The sequence below is a fragment of the Capra hircus genome, chromosome 16, assembly GCF_001704415.2.
Source record: "Capra hircus breed San Clemente chromosome 16, ASM170441v1, whole genome shotgun sequence".
In the NCBI taxonomy this organism is placed as follows: Eukaryota; Metazoa; Chordata; class Mammalia; order Artiodactyla; family Bovidae; genus Capra; species Capra hircus.
This window is the reverse complement of record NC_030823.1, coordinates 48,195,687-48,213,400: the sequence shown is the minus strand read 5'-3', so window position 1 is coordinate 48,213,400 and position 17,714 is coordinate 48,195,687. Positions and strand designations below refer to the sequence as shown.

The following is a 17,714-nucleotide window of genomic DNA, read 5'->3' as shown; positions in this document are numbered from 1 at the left end:
GTTTTAGGGCAGCCGATCCTTTACAAGCCGGGTTCTTCCCACACCTGTGCTGCTGCCGTCTGAACCCTTGGAGAATTCCCCAGGGCAGAGCTGCAAGTAGAGATAAAAAGGAGACAGCAGGAAATGTGTAGGGGTCCCCAGAATAAACTGGGTGCCTCTCAGAAAGGGGGCTCCTGGTGGACAGGGCTATGCAGGCAAGGAGGTGTCTTCTGGAAGCAGACGGTGGGTTCTGTGTGGTCTGTCAATGTGCGATTTTGCATTGCAAGGTCCCCCGGGCTCGGCAACAAGCTGAGGACATGGGATGGCTGCTGGGGGGGAGCAGAGCTCTGGTCAGGTTCCCAGGAAGGGGGCGCAACTCCTCCCACCCCTCACTCAGCCCCCTAGTGCTTACTGTGTGCCGACGAGAATCACAAGTGCAGCAGATACGGACGCACTGCTGGGCGGGGCCAGTCTCCGCCGAGCTCCACAGGGACACAGACCAGAGCAGCTGACCCCCACCAGGAGGTCAGGGAGAGGAAGCGGGTGCTCTGCTTGGGAAGGAAGGAGGGGGCTCCTGGCAGATACAAGTGTCCCTCCTGCTTCTTCCTCCTCGGCTCCGGGAGCAGGCTGCCCACACCCTGAAGGCCCCTCCCTTCACCATCAGCCTGAAAGGGAGCCGCCACCCCGTGTAGGAGGAGGGGCCCCGGGCTGGGGGCATCCCTGTGCGGGGCAGCCAGCAGCCCCAAATGTCAGCCCTGATGTCAGCCGCAGGCCAGAGGTGTCAGGGCCCGGGCTGCCGCTGCGCTCGCAAGTCGTAAATACCGCCTAAGTGGCTCCTGTCACCTTGCCACAGCCGCGTTTCCATCTGCAGCAGCCCAAGGTGATTAATGAGAATTATCATTAACGCTAATCAGAGCCGTTTGGAGGAGGCTGGGGGAAGGAAGTGCCCTTTGTGGGGCTGTGGAGAGCACTCTGAAGGGTGTGCATGCGCGTCGGGGTGCACACTGCTTTGTGCACACGCATTCACGTGCCCTTGCATACACATGCACTCACATGCACACACGTGCACTCACACATGTGCATGCATACATGTGCACTGTACATGCATACTCATGGGCACACAAATGCACTCACACACAAGCACACACACACAGGATGGGTTCCGAGGCTGCCTAGTGGAAGGGGTCTGACAGATGGGGAGGAGCTGGCCGGTGTTAAGAACAGCCCTTGCCTGTCATGAAGGCCAGGGAGCCGACTGCCAGTAACACAGGCCTGGCCTAGCACGGCTCAGCCCGGCTGGGACGAACTCTCTCCCTCCAGCACTGAGCGCGCTCTCAACTCAACATGCTTGGCAGCCCGTCACAGACTAGACAGGCTTGGCCAAAACCAGAACCAAAGCAGGAGGGGCCATGGCCACTCTTTAGGCTTGGGGTGCAGTACAGGGGCCCCGTGTGGGTTCCCTGCTCCTCCGTCGGTTGGCATACAGCCTGGACCCCTGTTCCCAGCCCACTCCCACCCCATCACACTGGGGCCGCCTTTTTCCCGTCCGTCTCTGAGGAAGTGGCCGACGGGGCTTCGCAGCGGGCTTCCCTGCCCTCCGCATCCTCGCTCTGGGGGCCGTGCGGCTTAAAGATACAAAGTGTCCTTTTATTGGAAATATCAATTCAGAAAGGGGCTAGTAGTAAGCTGAGAATATTTGGATAAACTTGACAGCCCTTAGGACTAAAAAAGACCTTTTGTTCCCTCCAAGAAAAAGGCTGTCGCACCACCCCGGGCTCGCTGGAGCCGGTCCAGAAAAAACTGAGGTCGGAGCAGAAAAGTGATTAGGGCGTCTCGTGAAAGATCTTTCCTCTGGGTCAAATGTTTATTATTATTTAGTTTATTATTTTATTAGAATGTGTGGTTACTGTCCTATTGCATAATACAAAGCTCTGAGCGTGTCTTCGAACACCCAGTCGGGTCCAGCCCAGCCTCCTGGGGCACAAAGGGAACTTTGTGGCATGTAGGGGGCGGGGTGGGGGGTGGCACCGGCGTGTTTTATTTTGTTCTGCTTTGTTTTTGAGATGTTGACCTGTTTAAGAAGGAGCAGGCATCTCCGGGTGTTTGCCCTCAGACGAGCAGAGGGTTTCCCACGGCTTGGAGGTCTAGCTGTCACAGGGAGGGGTCGCCTCACCTTTTCCAGTGGCAGGAGGTTGTGCATGTGGGTTGCGTGGCAGCTGTGATTCGTGCAGGTCTCCACCAGCAGAGAACCCAGCTGGTGCCCAGAGGGTGGGAACACGGGAGAAGCTCCTTCTCAGCTGACCACCAGCCTGACTTCCAAACAACCACATGGCTTTCCAGAAGAAGCTGGGACCTGATGGGCCGCCAGCCCAGCACCTCGCCAAGAGCCGCACTCATATGTCCGTGGCCCAGAAACACATGTGCAGCCCAATGCTGCCCTGGTCTCAGGGCTCTGTCTCCACCTACCGGCCCCCCAAAGAGACCAGTTATTCTCTGAGGTCCCCGTGAATGGACAGCCCTCCAGAACCCATGCGAGATGAAAATCAGACCTAAATGGATCCTCTTCTGCTCAAACACACAAAAAGGAGAAAAACCCATCTGACTCGAGTTGCTGGAGGAAAATGAGCCAGCTTCGAGTGAGAGGGCCCTTTGCAAGGTGGGAGAGACACACACCCCCAACCCTCAAAAGGAAACCAGGTTGCTGTCTGCAAGCAGACTGGTCATGCAAACAGCCTAGGGTCTGAGTCCCGTGGGAATCCAGAAATTTCTCCATCACCGGCCTCTGCAGAAAAACCTCAGCTGGTAGGTGTTCTCCCGGGTCGTGAGTGTGGGCCGTAGAGCTGCCTTTGTGAGGAGTCACACCCACGTGCTTTGGGGACAGGGTGACAGTGGACCCCGGGCAAAGCAAGCTAGAGGTTCACTTTCAAATGCACCTTGGTCCTTGTCCTGTACCAGTGAGATGCCAAATCCCGCAGGCCTGTATTCTAACTCTATGTGTCAGATATGGACTGGGCCTCCAATGTGCACCGCAAGATTTTAAGGAGACAGTGTCTTCAGAGAGGATTTCTGCTTCCACCCTAGAAAATATACATAAACGTAAAATACTGACAAAAGTGGAAGTTGTCATGCATATTAAAGTAATTACATTTAGGAAATTCCCTGGCAGTCCAGTGGTTAAGACTCTGAGCTTCCAATGCAGGGGATACAGATCTGCTTCCTGGTTGAGGAACTAAGATCCCACCTGCCACGTGGTGAGGCTAGAAAAAAATATTAAATTTTAAAAGTCATCTTTAAAAATTAAATAATTACATTTATGGGTTTATTTTTCATAATTCATAGTTGATATGACAGAATTGTTGGAGCAGAAAGTGAGTATACTTATTTTAAATTCAGTTCAACTTAATTTAAATTCAGTTTCAATTCAGTTACGTTTTTCATTACATTTTTTTAAATTAAGTATTTAAATAGGAAAAAACATTTGTCATTAAAAACAAGGCACTTGGGAAAGAATCAAAGAGATTATTTTTCCTTAAAAGATCATTTTTAAATAGTCATCATTTGGAGACTAAGAAGACTAAACAAAAGGAATTTAAAATAAAAGTAAAGTAATAGATGTTTGGAAAATAAGAGATGAAGGATGTTTTCCATCTGACCTCCGCAAAGGCTGAGACTCCCCACAAAGGCAAGGAACCTTCTAGAAAAGAGCTTGGACCCCAGCAGAGGGCAGGAGCTGGTGATACTTAGGAAAACCACCAGCTTTGGGTGAACATTCCTGCCCTCCCTGGCCTCAGCAAGCACTGCCTCTCTGCCCGGAGCAGCCCCAAACATGCCTTGTAGAGTCAGATGCCCACACCAGCCAGTAGTTGCCATGTGGAGCAGTTCTGCCAGGCTCCAGGACACAGTTCCCAGCTCAGGTTGCTACTGCTGCTGCTAAGTCGCTTCAGTCGTGTCCAACTCTGCGCAACCTCAGAGACGACAGCCCACCAGGCTCCCCCATGCATGGGATTCTTCAAGCAAGAACGCTGGAGTGGGTTGCCATTTCCTTCTCAGTCACACCCAATTCCAGGCTCCTGCACCTTCACCTGATGGACATCTGGGGACGTCTTGGGCCCTGGAGACTCATGATCAAGCTCTGGGTGCCCAGAGCTGGCTAGGAAGATTTCAGAGCAAACCCTTCTCTGCCCACAGCTGTGCAGAAGCCAGAGATCCAGGGAGCCAAAATGCAGAGGAGACCACCAACCCCCTCTTCCCCACACACAGAGCCCCCAGCTGCTTCCACTCCGGGGTAGGAAGGAACTGTCTCTGCACACACGCAGCCCCTCATCTTAAGAGAGCTCCAGTCCAATCGGGAAACCGGGGGAGTGGGGGGCAGGGGTCCCGACTCAGGACAGCAGCCGGGTGAGCTGCTTCACTTTAATTAAGCAGAGCAGCGTGTTCCCTTTTTCCATGGGTTTTATTCGGGTCCTGACGATGTCAATAGAAACAGATCTGCCAGAATAAGTCATACGCAGCTCACTCAAGGGAAGAGAGAAATGTGCCCTCCCATCCTTTCCTCTCTCCAAAGAGAAAAACACAATAGCGGAATCCACAAGAAAGATTCCGATTAGAATGTTCCGAGGCTCTTAAACACCCCCGTTTAAATTCTGGGTAATCGGCGGCATTGTGCTGCCCCTGAAGAGGCTGTAGGGTTGGTGGGTGCCGTTCAGAACCATTTGTGTCATATGAATGCTGGTGATTAGATTTTTAATAAACCGTTTCAATTCTATTTCCTGGGCTTGAATAGATGTTTGCACTTGGCTGGTGTGGACTTGAAAGGGGTCCAGGTAATATCATTGTGGGGGACATACTCTTAATTCCTTTAATATATTTTGTCAAAGGTGACTGGCTGTAGAAACTGGCTGGAACACAGGGAGAGGGGGAGAGCGATTGAATTTAATTGGCTCCATTTGTCATTCAAGACTGACTTCGCCGCACCTCTGTCTATGAATCATTTCCAAATTTGCTGGTCTGACCCAGTGTGCCCACAGCTTGGGAAGGAAGCTGGCTTTGGGTTCCCAGGGCAACATCTCGGGCTGGGCTCACATCCGAGGGCAGGGCTGGCATGAGGCTCAAGTTCCATCAGGGAGCATCTCTACCGGCCTCTTGGTGGGATGACGGTGCATGAGAACCAGGGAATACAGGAGATCACAGGATCTAGAAAACTAGCATCGCAATCTCAGGCTCTTGACATTCCACTGCCGATGTGCCGGGAGGGTTGGGGGCCAGAGAAAGGAGGAGCTCATCGGGTTCCAGTTCCAGGGCCCCGGGACCCCTCCCTACTCAGCCAACTAGATGACAGCTGAATCCTAGGAAGTGGAGCCATTACAACAAAGTGTTCAGAGGGAAACACGCCTCCTCTCCCTGTAAAGCTTGGGGTCAGCCAGCACTCTCACCTGTGATACCTGGCTGCTGGGGAGGAAGCTGGAGCTAGCCTCTAAATGGGCATCCAGACACTTCACCAGAAGCTCTTGCCCGTGGCCATTTTTGTCTGTCAATGAGCAGTGCTTGTGATGGGCTTAGCAAGGTATTTGCTGAGAGCTGGCCGGTTGAATTTCGAGCTATTTGCAGGAGTTGATCTCAGAACATGAGGCCTGATTCAGAGGCAACGAGTCATGGAGCTTCTCTAGATGGTTGAATGCCCTGGAGAAGGAAGAAGGATGGGCCCTGAGAGACTGAGTCAGCAGTGGGGGGCGGGCCACTGAGTCACAATATAACCTGGTTCAATGCGTCCCAGCTGCCGTCAAACCTTCCACGTGTGCATACAGGGTGCTGAGATGGGCAGGCCAGCCCAGCCTCTGCCCTGGGAATAGGATATTGCCAAATTGACCTCAGGGGAGATTACACTGTGATACTGTGCACAGGACAGACATACTGTAAAGCTGGATTCCAGGAAAGATTGCAACTCTGATTTCCAGAGAGGGAGAGAGACTGAAAGGAGAGTCTGTATGTCCTTTAGTAGAATCCATGGAGGAATGAGAAGATAAAGGGTCCCGAATGTGACAAGGGGACACGAGGAAAGAAGGACCCTTGGACCCTTGGAATATTGGGGGACATTCTCAGTTGTCTTAAGGCACCTACCCATTCTTTGTCACCCAAACATTTATTGAGCACCCACTGTCCCTGGCCATGGGAATCAGGCAAATGAAACCTTCAAAGCCCTCATTGTGCAGGGGAGGAGAAAGAAATTGTGTGGGCAGGACAGCCACGGTCTATCATCGTCCTTACTATGATGAGGCAGGTGCTGTGAGAGCCCCTCAGAGGGGTCCACCCTGAATGATCAGGGCATTTTTCCTGCAAGAGGTGTCCCTGTGTTCTTCTACTTTTATACCTCTCAGCAGAGTGTTTCCTTCTGGCTCACCTTGGGAGTTGGAGAAAGCCAGAAGTGTCTGAGTAGGCTAGGAGTACTCTGTACCTCATTCATCCATCCAACCAGCCATTCATCCATTCACTCATCCATCCATCCAACCATCCATCCAATTATCCCCTCATCCATCCATTCTTTCATCCAATCATCCACTCAAACATCCATCCAGCCAACTCTCTGGTCATCCATCTATCCAGCTATCCATCCCTCCATCTATCCATTCACCCAACCATCCATTTATCCAACTATTTGCTAATCCATCCATCCATTTCCATTTATCCAGCTGCTCCCTCATCCATCCATCCATTCATCCAACTGCTCCCTCATCCATCCAGCCATCCACTCATCCATCCTTCTATCCAACCATCTGATCATCCATCTATCCCACCATCTACCCATTCATTCATCCACTCATCCACCCACCATCTATCCTTCCATGGACTTGTTCAGTGAGTCCCATGTGAACACTGGTCCTTGGTGAGTTGGGAAGCTTCAGTTGCTCTTGGCCACCATCCTCTGGTAGAGCAGAGGTGAAAAGGGCAGGACTGGCCAGGATATATGGTTCCCACAGGTCACAAAATGGGCAAGACAGGCAGCCAGTGTGCAGGGTCCAGCTGGTCTGCCCCTTTCCAGCTGTTCAGCATTAGGCTGGTTACTTCACTCCTCTGTGCTCAGCTTTGCATCTACAAATGTGGCTACAACAGAGGCTCCCCAGCAGGGAGAGGAGCTTCTAGTAACCTGGTAGTGAGACTTAGCAGCGACCAGCGGTGGGGGTGACGTCAGCAGTCTGTAGTCGCCCCCTCCTGACCAAGGGTGGGTGGAGAGAGCCCTGAAGCAGCCTCTGCACATCACTGACTTCCAGAGATGAGGAGGATGTCTAAGAGGAAGGGGGAGAAGCCTGAGCCTTTCTCAGCCCTGTGTGTCCGCTTCTCTGAAAGCTGCATCTGGACAGTACCCCCGGTGCAGCCCATGTCGGCTATTGTCCATGATGACAGGGTCATCTGAGAGGGGCTGAGGTTGTGGGCTGAAGGGAGCACAGTGCTATCCTAGGGTCAGAGAGTGAAGTGAGGAGCTCCTGGGCATCCCTGGGGGCTCCTCAGCCTGACACTTGGCTCCCACACTGGGGCTTGTGTCCAGCAAAGAAAAGGTCCAGGCAGCCCCACCCCACCCCCCCAGGCCTCAGGGAGCGTGCTTGCTATTTTGGGAAGCCCCCACCCCTAATGTACAGCAGCTTAGCCATTGTGGGAATTCCTCCTGCACCTGCTAGGGGGTAGGCGGGGGAGCCCCGTTCACAAGCTCTGCAGTTTGTCACCATCAGTGTGGCCAGAGAAAGGTTATGAATGTGACACCTCCCGGGGGCCTCGCATCAACTCAACGACAGAGAAACCGCTTCCTGTGGGCAGCCCCTGGGCTCCTGCCTTGCCCCTCGCAAGGATGCTGCCGCAAGCCTTTGGTTTGGGGTGTTTGGGCTTTTTTTTTTTCCAATCTTTTTTATGATCAAGAATCAAACGCAAGGGTGTCACTTCAGAATGTCACAGCTGAGTCTGTGGTCATGTGCAGACTTCAGGCTCAGAGACTTCTGCTCCCAACCCAGCTTCAAGTTAAATCAGGGTTTGAAAAAGTGTTTGGGTTGTTAGCGATTTAACCACGGCAGCCCAGGGAGCCTGCAGCCTGCTGTGGGGCCAGGACAGGGGTGGGCGTGGAGCTCACTAGCTGGAGTGGAGGTGGTTAACAAGCCAGGCCAGGATTTCGAGGGTCTTCTCTGTCCCTGTAGCCATTACCTGTCCAAACCGTCCCAGGTGTTGGCCCCAGAACAGCTGCTCAGGATTCTGCCCCTCACTGAGAACCAAACTACCTGCCCAGCCCCCAGGTCCAGCTGCTGTTGGCTGGACTCAAGGTGAATGTTTTCACTCCACAAGGAGCAGAGCCTCCAGCCTCATGGGAGCCCCCATGAGGCTGGGCCTTGCGTGCTGGTGTTTGTCTTGAGGGCTTCCCCGGTGGCTCAGATGGTAAAGATTCTGCCTGCAATGCCAGAGGCCCGGGTTCGATCCCTGGGTCAGGAAGATCCCCTGGAGAAGGGAAAGGCAATCCACTGAAGTATTCTTGCCTAGAGAATCCCATGGACAGGGGAGTCTGGCGGGCTGCAGTCCATGCGGTTGCAAAGAGTGAGCAACTAACACCTGCAGGATGACCACGTGGGGGCCCTCACGAGGCATTCCTGGGTCCCCAGCTATGGTGCCAGGGCAGGGGGATGAAGGAGGAAAGGGTCACACCTGGGTTATTAGGGTCAGAAACCTCCACAGGAGCCCATCTGGAGAGAGGGAACCTCCCTCCAGACACCAGCCATCTCCTTGGGATGGAGTTAAAGTGAGGCTGGGAGCCGGTCCGAGCTCTGCAGGTGTCAGCCCCATTTGGGTGGTTCAGGCTCAGCCTGAGGTTCTTGCTTTGACCCTGCTGTCCACACAGCCACCGAAATGCCATCTCAGTGCTCGTAAGAAATGCCCCAGAAAGGGGACTTCCCTGGCAGTCCAGTGCTTGGGACTTCGACATCGGGTTCAGTCCCTGGTTGGGGAGATAAGATCCCACATGTTGTTGTTTAGTTCCTAAGTCGTGTCCAACTCTATGCAGCTCCATGGACTGCAGCCCACCAGGCTCCTCTGTCCATGGGATTTCCCAAGCAGGAAAACTGGAGTGGGTTGCCACTGACTTCTTCAAGGTATCATCCCAACCGAGGGATGGAACCCTCATCTTCTGCACTGGAAGATGATTCTTTACCACTGAGCCACCAAGGAAGCAAGATCCCACATTCCTTGTGGACAAAAAACCAAAATGTAAAACAGAACCACTATTGTAACAAATTCAATAAAGACTTTAAAATTGGTCCACATCAAAAAAAAAAAAAAAAAAAACTTTAAGAAAGAAAGAAGTGCCCCAGAAAGGCCACAGAATTCTTGTGCCACCATGTGCTGCCAGCATTGTACTGAAGATAGAGCCTCTGGGCAAAGGTGCCCTCTCAAGTGACCACAGCTCCCCCCAACCCCATGAGGGGAGGGGCCCAGGAAGCCTCCCCTAGAGCCCCCAGGCTCAACCGCTGGCCTGGGTCTATGAGGAGGGCCCCCTCCTGCTGAGAGCTGCAGTCAACCTAGGTCTCCCTGCAGTGACCAGGGCTTTCTCTCTGGGGACAGCCCAAAACCTCCAGATATTAACAGGAGAGACCCCATACAGGTGGGCAGAGGGACCCTTTTTTAATTAATTTTTATTGGACTATAGTTGATTGACAATGTTCTGTTAGTTTCTACAGTACAGCAAGGTGAATCAGTTATGCATATTCATAGATCCACTCTTTCTAGCTTCTTTATTCATACAGGTTATTACAAGATATTGAGTATATTTTCCTTTGCTATACAATAGGTCCTTATGAGTTATCTATTTTATATATAGTAGTGTGTATTTGTTAATCTCAAACTCCTAATTTATCCCTCCCCTGTCTTCCCCCCTTGTAACCATAAGTTTGCTTTCTAAGTCTGTGACTGTTTCTGTTTTATAAACAGGCTCATTTGTACTGTTTTTTTTTAGATTCCACGTATAAGTAATATCATATGAAACCTGTCTTTCTCTGACCTATTTTACTCAGTATGACTCTCTCTAGGGCCATCTACGTCGCTGCAAATGGCATTATTTCGTCCCTTTTATGACTGGGTAATATTCCATTGTGTATGTGAACCGCGTCTTTACCCATTCCTCTTTCAGTGGGTGCTTAGGTTGCTTTCGTGTCCTGGCTGTTGTAAATAGTGCGGCAGTGAATGTTGTGATCAGAGGGATATTTGAAGGGAGACACCCAAGATGGAGCCTGTTTGCTGAGGGCCCCTCTCCTACCCTCTACCAGGGCTGGTTTTTCACTCGGGAGCCCCAGGCAGCCCATGGAAGACTCCTGACTGCCCTGGAGTCTGGGCTTCTTACCCACTTGGCAGACCCAGGAGGGGGCCCTGCTTCTGACCAGCACCCTCGTCATCCTGTAGTGGGCATACCCCCACCCTGACCCAGCATATTTCTGAAGAACAGATGAGCAGATGCCAAGAGCCAAAGAGGCAGCAGACGCCCACTGCCATCCATGGCCAAAGCTGCTTCCCCGCAGCACCTGTGCCCTTGAGTGTGGCATAGCTATGGGCATGGGGCTCTGTTTGGGATGTCTTCACAGAGCTAGCAAGGACAAGCCAAGTGTTCTTACAGTGTGAGTGCTTGCAAGGAGCCCTAGGTCTCTACAGAAAACAAGAAAGAGGCTATCTAGTTTCAAAGAGGAAACCGAAGCAGGAGCCCAGATAACCCCTGTGTTGTCACATTCAGAGTTTATAATGTCTAGCCTGGAAAGGTAACTATGATCAGAGAGTCTGCCTCCCTCTGGAGCACCCTAGAGGGATGACCACTGAGACCTCCTTGAATCGCCACAGTGACGGGGCACTCTTCCCCTCGTGAGGTTCCTTGCCCACCCCATGACCTGCCTGTAGGGGCATCTCAGCTGCTGGTCTGAGGTTTCAGAGGACCCCTCCAGTTGCCAATCACCCTGAGGGGCTTCTGTGTCTGAGTGAGCCTCTCATTCATTGATTTCCCAGCAGACTTAAGGGCACTGGTTTCAATCCTCAATTTTCCTGTTTATTTCTGATGGGTCAGGACCATGAGCTATGGCCACTGACACGGCCTGCCGTGATGGACAGAACGTGCAAGGAGGAAGCTAAGCCCCCAAACACCCGACTCAGCAGGAGCCCTCTGGGCACACCAAGGGCCAGGGACTCTCAGAACAGCCTGCACAGCCCTGCCTTCACTGAAGCCCCTCTTCTTGTCCCTCGGGTTCTGTTGGCGAGACCAGGAGTGTAAGTCGTGCTCTAGGCCAGGCGATGCTCGGAGTCAGAGCAGAATCTCTGCTTTGCCTCCATTTACTCTCCAGTTTTCTGAGATGCACACAGACACTGCAGGGAGAGTTGTGCAGGCCCCTGCTGAGGAGGGAAAGGAAAAAAAGAGGAGAAATAAACTAAGAATCAGATGGAAGGGAAGGAGGAGAGAGGAGAGCCCAGGCATGTGGCAGCACAGAGTACTGGGGCATTTTGTGGGAGATGGTCTGTGAACCTGAGGAAGCACTGTGGCACCTGGGGGTCAGGATTTTGAGGGGCAAGGCTCTGAGAATCCTGGGGGTGTCACCTAGCATTTGGGTATGTCACTGATTCCTGGTCTGGTCTTTGCAGGCATCTGTGGACCCTGAAAACAGAGAGTGTGGTTGCTGGGGTCTGGCTCTCAGCGGAGAGGCTCTGCCCCCCACTAACAGGAGCAGCTCCCTAGGCAGGGGCCTGGGGCAGCTGCCTAATGGGTTCTGAGCAGCCAGGAAGGAGAGGGCCTGGGAGTCTGGCCCCCTGGCCCCTGCGACCTGCTGCTGTACCATCACGGTCCCCCTCCCAGGCACCAGCTTCCTCTGCAGAACCCCCATTCTGGGCTGTGCTGTTGGGACCCTGAGACCAAGACCCTCTGGCTCTTATCCCCCACCACGCATGCCCCACTGCCCTGGAACTGTCCCACGGAGACCGCAGTCAGCAGCCGTGCCCTAGGAGCCCCACGTGGCTCCTTCCAAGCACAAGCCCGTGGACACTGGCTCTCTCTACCCCACCCCCTTCATGGGCTTAGGAGACAGGCTGGTGTCTGTCTCAGAGGAACAGTGTCCATGAGTTACCTGCTCCCCCTGGAAGCACTCCCTCCCTTCCCCCTTCCCCCTCCTTCTCCCCCGCTCCACCACTGCCTTCCTCTCAGCCTGAGCAGGTGGGGCCCAGTGACCCGCCCCCAGGACTCCTATCTCCTGGGCAGCCGGGTGACCCTGTCCCGCCAGTGCTTGGTCATGTCACCACCAAGCCCATAATGAGAGTCAGGACGGAGGATTTATGAGCTCATCCAGGCTCCACGTCCGCACCCAGCAGAGGTGTTTTCAGAAAGCCTTTCCCCCACCTCCTTCCATCACAAGAATGGACTTTCTGTTCCAGCTACTCGTGGATGCCATAAATCCTGGCATGTGTGTGCGTGCGTGTGTGTGTGTGCACACGTGCACATGCGGGTGCCTGTGGGCAGGACAGACTGCACAGCTTGGTGGCTGGATGTGTGGCTCTGAATCAGCTCAAGAAGGTGTCTGGATGAGAAGGATGAGACCTACCACTGGTCCCAGCACTGGGCTCAGGCCTCTTCTGCGCCGAGTTGCAGTAGCAGGACATGGAGCTGAGGGGCCGGACTCCCAGGCCTGCTCCTTCCTCGCTGCTCAGAACCCATTAGACAGCTGACTACAGACGTGTCCGCATCCCCGCCGGCATGCACACCCCGGACGGGCCCATTAAACGTGAGGGAACAGGCCCAGCAGCGAGCTCACAGATTCGAAGTGCAAGAAACCTCAAATGATGTGCAAAAAAAATTGTCAAGGTTAAGAATTTTTCCATGCCTTTGCTTCATACTTGGCCTTTCTGGTGGGGGTGATTTACGAGCTGGGGAAGCTGGTGGGGGGATAAGGGGTGGGGAGGCCAGTAGGGGAAAGTGGGCAGGAGGGCAGCTTTCTTTGGAGGCCCCGGGGCCCCCAAGGCTCAGCCCCGAGCAGCCCAGAGTCAGGCTTTGAGTGCCATCAGGCAGGGGGCCCAGACCTCAGATCTGCAGAGAGACCCCGCCTGAGGCTGTAGCAGCCTCTAGGCCATTGCCTGCCAATGTCGCCCTAGGAGATTTGGGGGTAGGGGGTGGCTGGACCCTCCCTCATTCATGAACCGAGCTTGCAGCCTGGGCCATGGGCTCTAATGTCACCCACTACTTCTCTGTCCACTTCTACCAGTATTGGCCTCCTGAGACAAGGCCCTTACACAGAACAAACCAGGCCTCAGGCCCTGCTAAGCTGGATCTTGACCTGTCCTTATGGGCCCTGGAAGGTCTTATTCCGAAAGAGGCAGGAGAGGGGACCTGTGGCCACTTGGGCTTGCTTGCTGGGTCCCAGAGCAGACAGGGAGACCCCCTCTCTGACTCCACACAGCATGCAATGAAGATGGGGGGCCTGGGATGGGGGATGCCCTGCTCCAGGGGGCCTCTGCCAGCCTCCGCCCAGGAGGTCAGCAGTGGTAAGCAGGGGGCAGTGCTGGCTCAGAGAGAGACCTCAGCCCACTCATGTAGTAATATGAGCGTCCTGGAGGCCACATCCATGGCTGTGAGGAGAGAAGGGCAGGGACAGAAGGAAAGGAGGCCAAGGGGAGATGAACATCACTGCCCATTTCTCCCCATCTGGAGTCAGAAACGGCACAGCCCACCAGGGCCCCAAACAAGAAGCCAGGCCTACAGCCTCCTGCCCACCTGGCCTGAGGCCTGAGCTGGGGCCACTCCTAGGAACATCTCTCTGGTCCGAAGCAGAAAAGCAGCAGCTTCCAGATCAGGCTTCTGTCCTCCTGGTCCATCATCCAGGTGTGCCCAGGTGTGCCTGCCCCACAGAGATAAGACTGAGACAGGGTCCTGGCGACAGGGTTAAGGCCTCTAAGGCCCACACTACCCAACCTGGTCCTGCATTGCCGCTTTGGGGACCCAACACCAGGGTTTCTTGTGCCTCCCTGGAGGAAAGGTCAGCCTCCCCTGCTACCTCTCAGGGAGGAAGGGTTTATTCTCTTTGGGAGGAAGAAGTTAACCAAGACCTCCTGTGCCACCCCAGAAAACCACCTGGGGTGCTCACGAGGGAGAAGGGATCCCTGGACCTTCAGAGGTTTTCAGGAAGTGATAGCCACCCTGTGGTCGTCCAAGTGGTTGAGCTTGGGAACCAGGGAAGTTTCCCAAGAGGGGCTGCTGACCACACAGGGAAGACACACCAGAGCTGGGCAGGGGACCTGGAGTATTTATTGCCTCTGAGCTCTGGGCCCTGCACCCAAGAAGGATGGTGACAGGCTGGAGGCCCTGCAACAGTGTCCACGCAGGTGAGCCACTGGCTGTGTCCACGTTCAGACACACTTGAGAGGCCTGTGGATGTTTGGTGAATGTGGGCCATCACGTGGAGGAGAGATGCCTGCTCTGGGAGGACTGAGAGGGGCTGAGTAGGAGGGAGGGTCCTGCCGTGCCCCACTAGGGATGCAGTGGATTGTCTGGGTGGCCGCAGGGCTGTGCGCATGCCCACAGGTGTGCAGGCAGAGGTGTGGACTTGCTCCCACACTCAGGCAGGGCATGGGTATGGGGCTGGGGGATGAACCTGGGATCGTCCAGCCGTCTTACAGTGGTGCAGAATCTGCTAGAACCAAGAGTCAATGGGCTGTCCTTGATCTGGCCTTCTGGGCTTCTCTGTCCCATCCCCCATAAGTCCTTTGAGAAATGAAGGGTCAAGCACCATCTCGGAGGTGACAGGAGACACAGGGGTGTGCCCACGATGGTTGCAATGGCTCACAGTGTCACTTACCATCTCTGCATATCCCAGACTGGACCGTGGGCCACTGGACCGTGGACCCAGACTGAGGCCCATTCGCAGGGTGGTGAGGGAGACTGAGAGAAACAGACAGAGAGAGACAGAGAGAGTTGGCCAGCCCCCACCTGGCCACACCCAGCTGTGAAGATGCTGGATGAGGGGCCCAGGGACAGAGAGGGGAGGAGTGGGGTGGGGGTCCCTGGGCCTTGGCCACCCGGCCCCCCTTCCTCCCTGTGATGCAGGGAGGTGGCGGGCGCCTCGCCGAGTGGAGGTGCCACTAACCACAGCTTTGCTTGGTGGGTCTCTTGTGGGTTTCCTGCAGTTGGGGTGGGAGGTAAGAGGAGGGGCCGATGAGAGGCGTTAGTGCTGGGGGCGGGGCCTCTCCCTGTGGCCTGGACTCCCTCCTCGAGCCCACAGTGGCCTCCTGGTGTGGCCAAGAGCAGAGCGTGGCCCTTCACCCCTGCAGCCACACCGTCCCAGGCTCTCTGGGCTCTCACCTTTCTTTCAGAATGAGGCCCTTTCGCTTAAAGTCTCCAAAATGGAGAATCATCAGAGTGGAGGCCTCTGGACTCACAGCCCCGTCCAGGTCAGCTCAGCAGCTGCTCGGAGTTCTGCGCCTGCCACAGCAAAGCAGCCACCTCCCGAAACCTTGCTGACTCACTGGCTGGGCAGGACCCTTGGTCATTTAGAAAGTGTCCTTGGACGTTTGGGAGGCATCTGAGCTGTTTGTAAAGCGTCCTGATTCTCTGGCCAGAAATGGGCTTCTCAGGCCTCAGGGGCAGCCTCCTTCCCTTCCTGGGTCCTTACCTGTTCATCAGATGGCACTGGGGAGACCCCAGGGAATCTATAGGCTGCGGCACCTATATTCAGCCTCCTCAGTTTGTCCCCTGCCCTGACTTTACTGGGTCCTTCTGACACCTGCTCCTATCACATCTGCCCACCCGAACACATCTGCCCACCCACCTGAATGCACCTGCCCACCTGGATACCCTTGCCTACCTGGACACCTCTACCCACCTAAACATCCCTGCCTACCTGGACACACTTGCCCACCTGAATAATCCTGACCACCTGGACACCCTTGCCAACCTGGGCACACCTACCCACCTGGAAACACCTGCCCACCTGAACAGTCCTGCCCACCTGGACACTCTGGCCAACCTGGACACACATGCCCACCTGGACATCCCTACCTACCTGGACACCCCTGCCCACCTGAACAATCCTGCCCACCTAGACAATTCTGCCCACCTAGACAATCCTGCCCAAATGCATTATTCTGCCCACCTGGACACCCCTGCCCACCTGGACACCCCTGGCAACCTGGACAATCCTACCCACCTGAATTATCCTGCCCACCTGGATACCCCTTGCCCAGCTAGACATCCCTGCCCTTCAGAACATATACTTCCGGTCCTCAGTGTAGTGGTGTCCTCAGCCCCACCCCCTCCCCTCCTAGCCTCTCAGCCCAGCTGCCCAGGAAGCTCGCCCACAGTGCCACTGGGCTCCACGGCTCTGGATCTCTGAGCAGGCACTGATAGAGCAGATGGGAGGGACTCTGCCTACAGTTCCCACCTCAGGGCCCGGTAGCTTCAGGGAGGCACCCCTCAGCAGGGCCAGCAGTCAGGTCTTCTGGGAGATGGCCTGCTCGGAGGTGCACGTGCCGGAGAAGCACCCTGCCTCTGCCTGTCAGAATCATGTTCAGAGAGCACAGCAACAACAAAGTACCTAACGCAGGTCGGACCCACGGGGCCTCTGTAGGCAGGGCGTCTGCAGGCCCCCGGTGTCAGGTGGAAACTTCCACTTTTAAGAAAACCCAACGGTTCTCCTTCTTGCAGGCTGCTGTGAACACGCACGCACGCTTGCACACATGCGCACACAGGCACACACGCGTGCGCACAGGCACATGCACAGAGATGTGCCTGCAGCCACACCCCAACCACACCTTCACCTTCGAGATCGCTCATCTCCAGCCCACACCCCGTGCTCTCAGCAGAGGGCTCTGCTCTCGGACACAGCGGCCTCTGCTTTCTCACATGTGGGGCGGCTCGCTGGGGAGTTTTTGCAGCCCCAGTGGCACTTTTATGGCTCTGCCAGGGCAGTGATCTACTCGGTGAGAAAGACAGGGCCATCCTCCTACCTCTGCACTGGGCCCCCTCCTGGAGGCTTTTGAGTATGGGCGGGCCGGGTGGGCTGAGTGCCTCGCCGATGCCCGGAGGGTCGGCTGATGTCCAGTGGCTGAATGGCCTTCCTCCTTTGAGGAAGCGGTGGCTTCTCTCGCTGGGCAAACACAGAGTGCGTCGGCTCTAGCACACAGGATGCCTCTGAGCTTTCTTGGTTCTCTCTCTTGCCCGGCAGATCTCCGAGGACCTGGACAGCGGGAAGCTCTGCGTGGATGCTCAGCAGGCCGGGGCTGGCAGCTGGCTCAAGTACATCCGCGTGGCATGCTCCTGTGACGACCAGAACCTCACGATGTGTCAGATCAATGAGCAGGTAGGTCCGGCTTGCACGGAGCCTTGTCCTCGGGGCCTTGGTACTGAGGCGGACGGGAATGGGGGCGCCGAGGTGAAGGGTTAACCGCGCCTCTGCCAAGCCCATCCTGCAGCGGGGGCGGGGAGGGCTACTTGACACTTGGCCAGTGCCGAGTTTCCGGGAACTTGGTGACACCTCACGAATGCCTTTGTGCCATGGCCTCGCCTGGGGCTGATGGGGCCTGAGAGCCGAAACCTGATGGTTTATGGGAAGAAACGTGGCCAGGAGCAGGCAGGGACCGAAACCACAGGGTCCACATTCCAACAAATGTCACCCATGTGAAAGCAGTGGAGGACCAGACCCCTCTGCTTGAGAGTCATGTCTGGATGGCTGTTCATCCCAGCTGCCTGGAAGGGTTCC

The 17,714-nt window shown here is 55.1% G+C and overlaps 1 protein-coding gene across 2 annotated transcripts in view; it reads left to right on the top strand.

Annotated features, from left to right (window-relative positions):
* The window catches only part of PRDM16 (PR/SET domain 16), a 342,599-nt gene that overhangs the window by 269,216 nt on the left and 55,669 nt on the right, over positions 1–17,714 (top strand). For both annotated transcript variants that reach the window (XM_018060471.1, XM_018060470.1), the window contains exon 4: positions 17,181–17,315. In XM_018060471.1, coding sequence (XP_017915960.1) covers positions 17,181–17,315 — 135 coding nt within the window. The remainder of the gene's footprint in view (positions 1–17,180; positions 17,316–17,714) is intronic.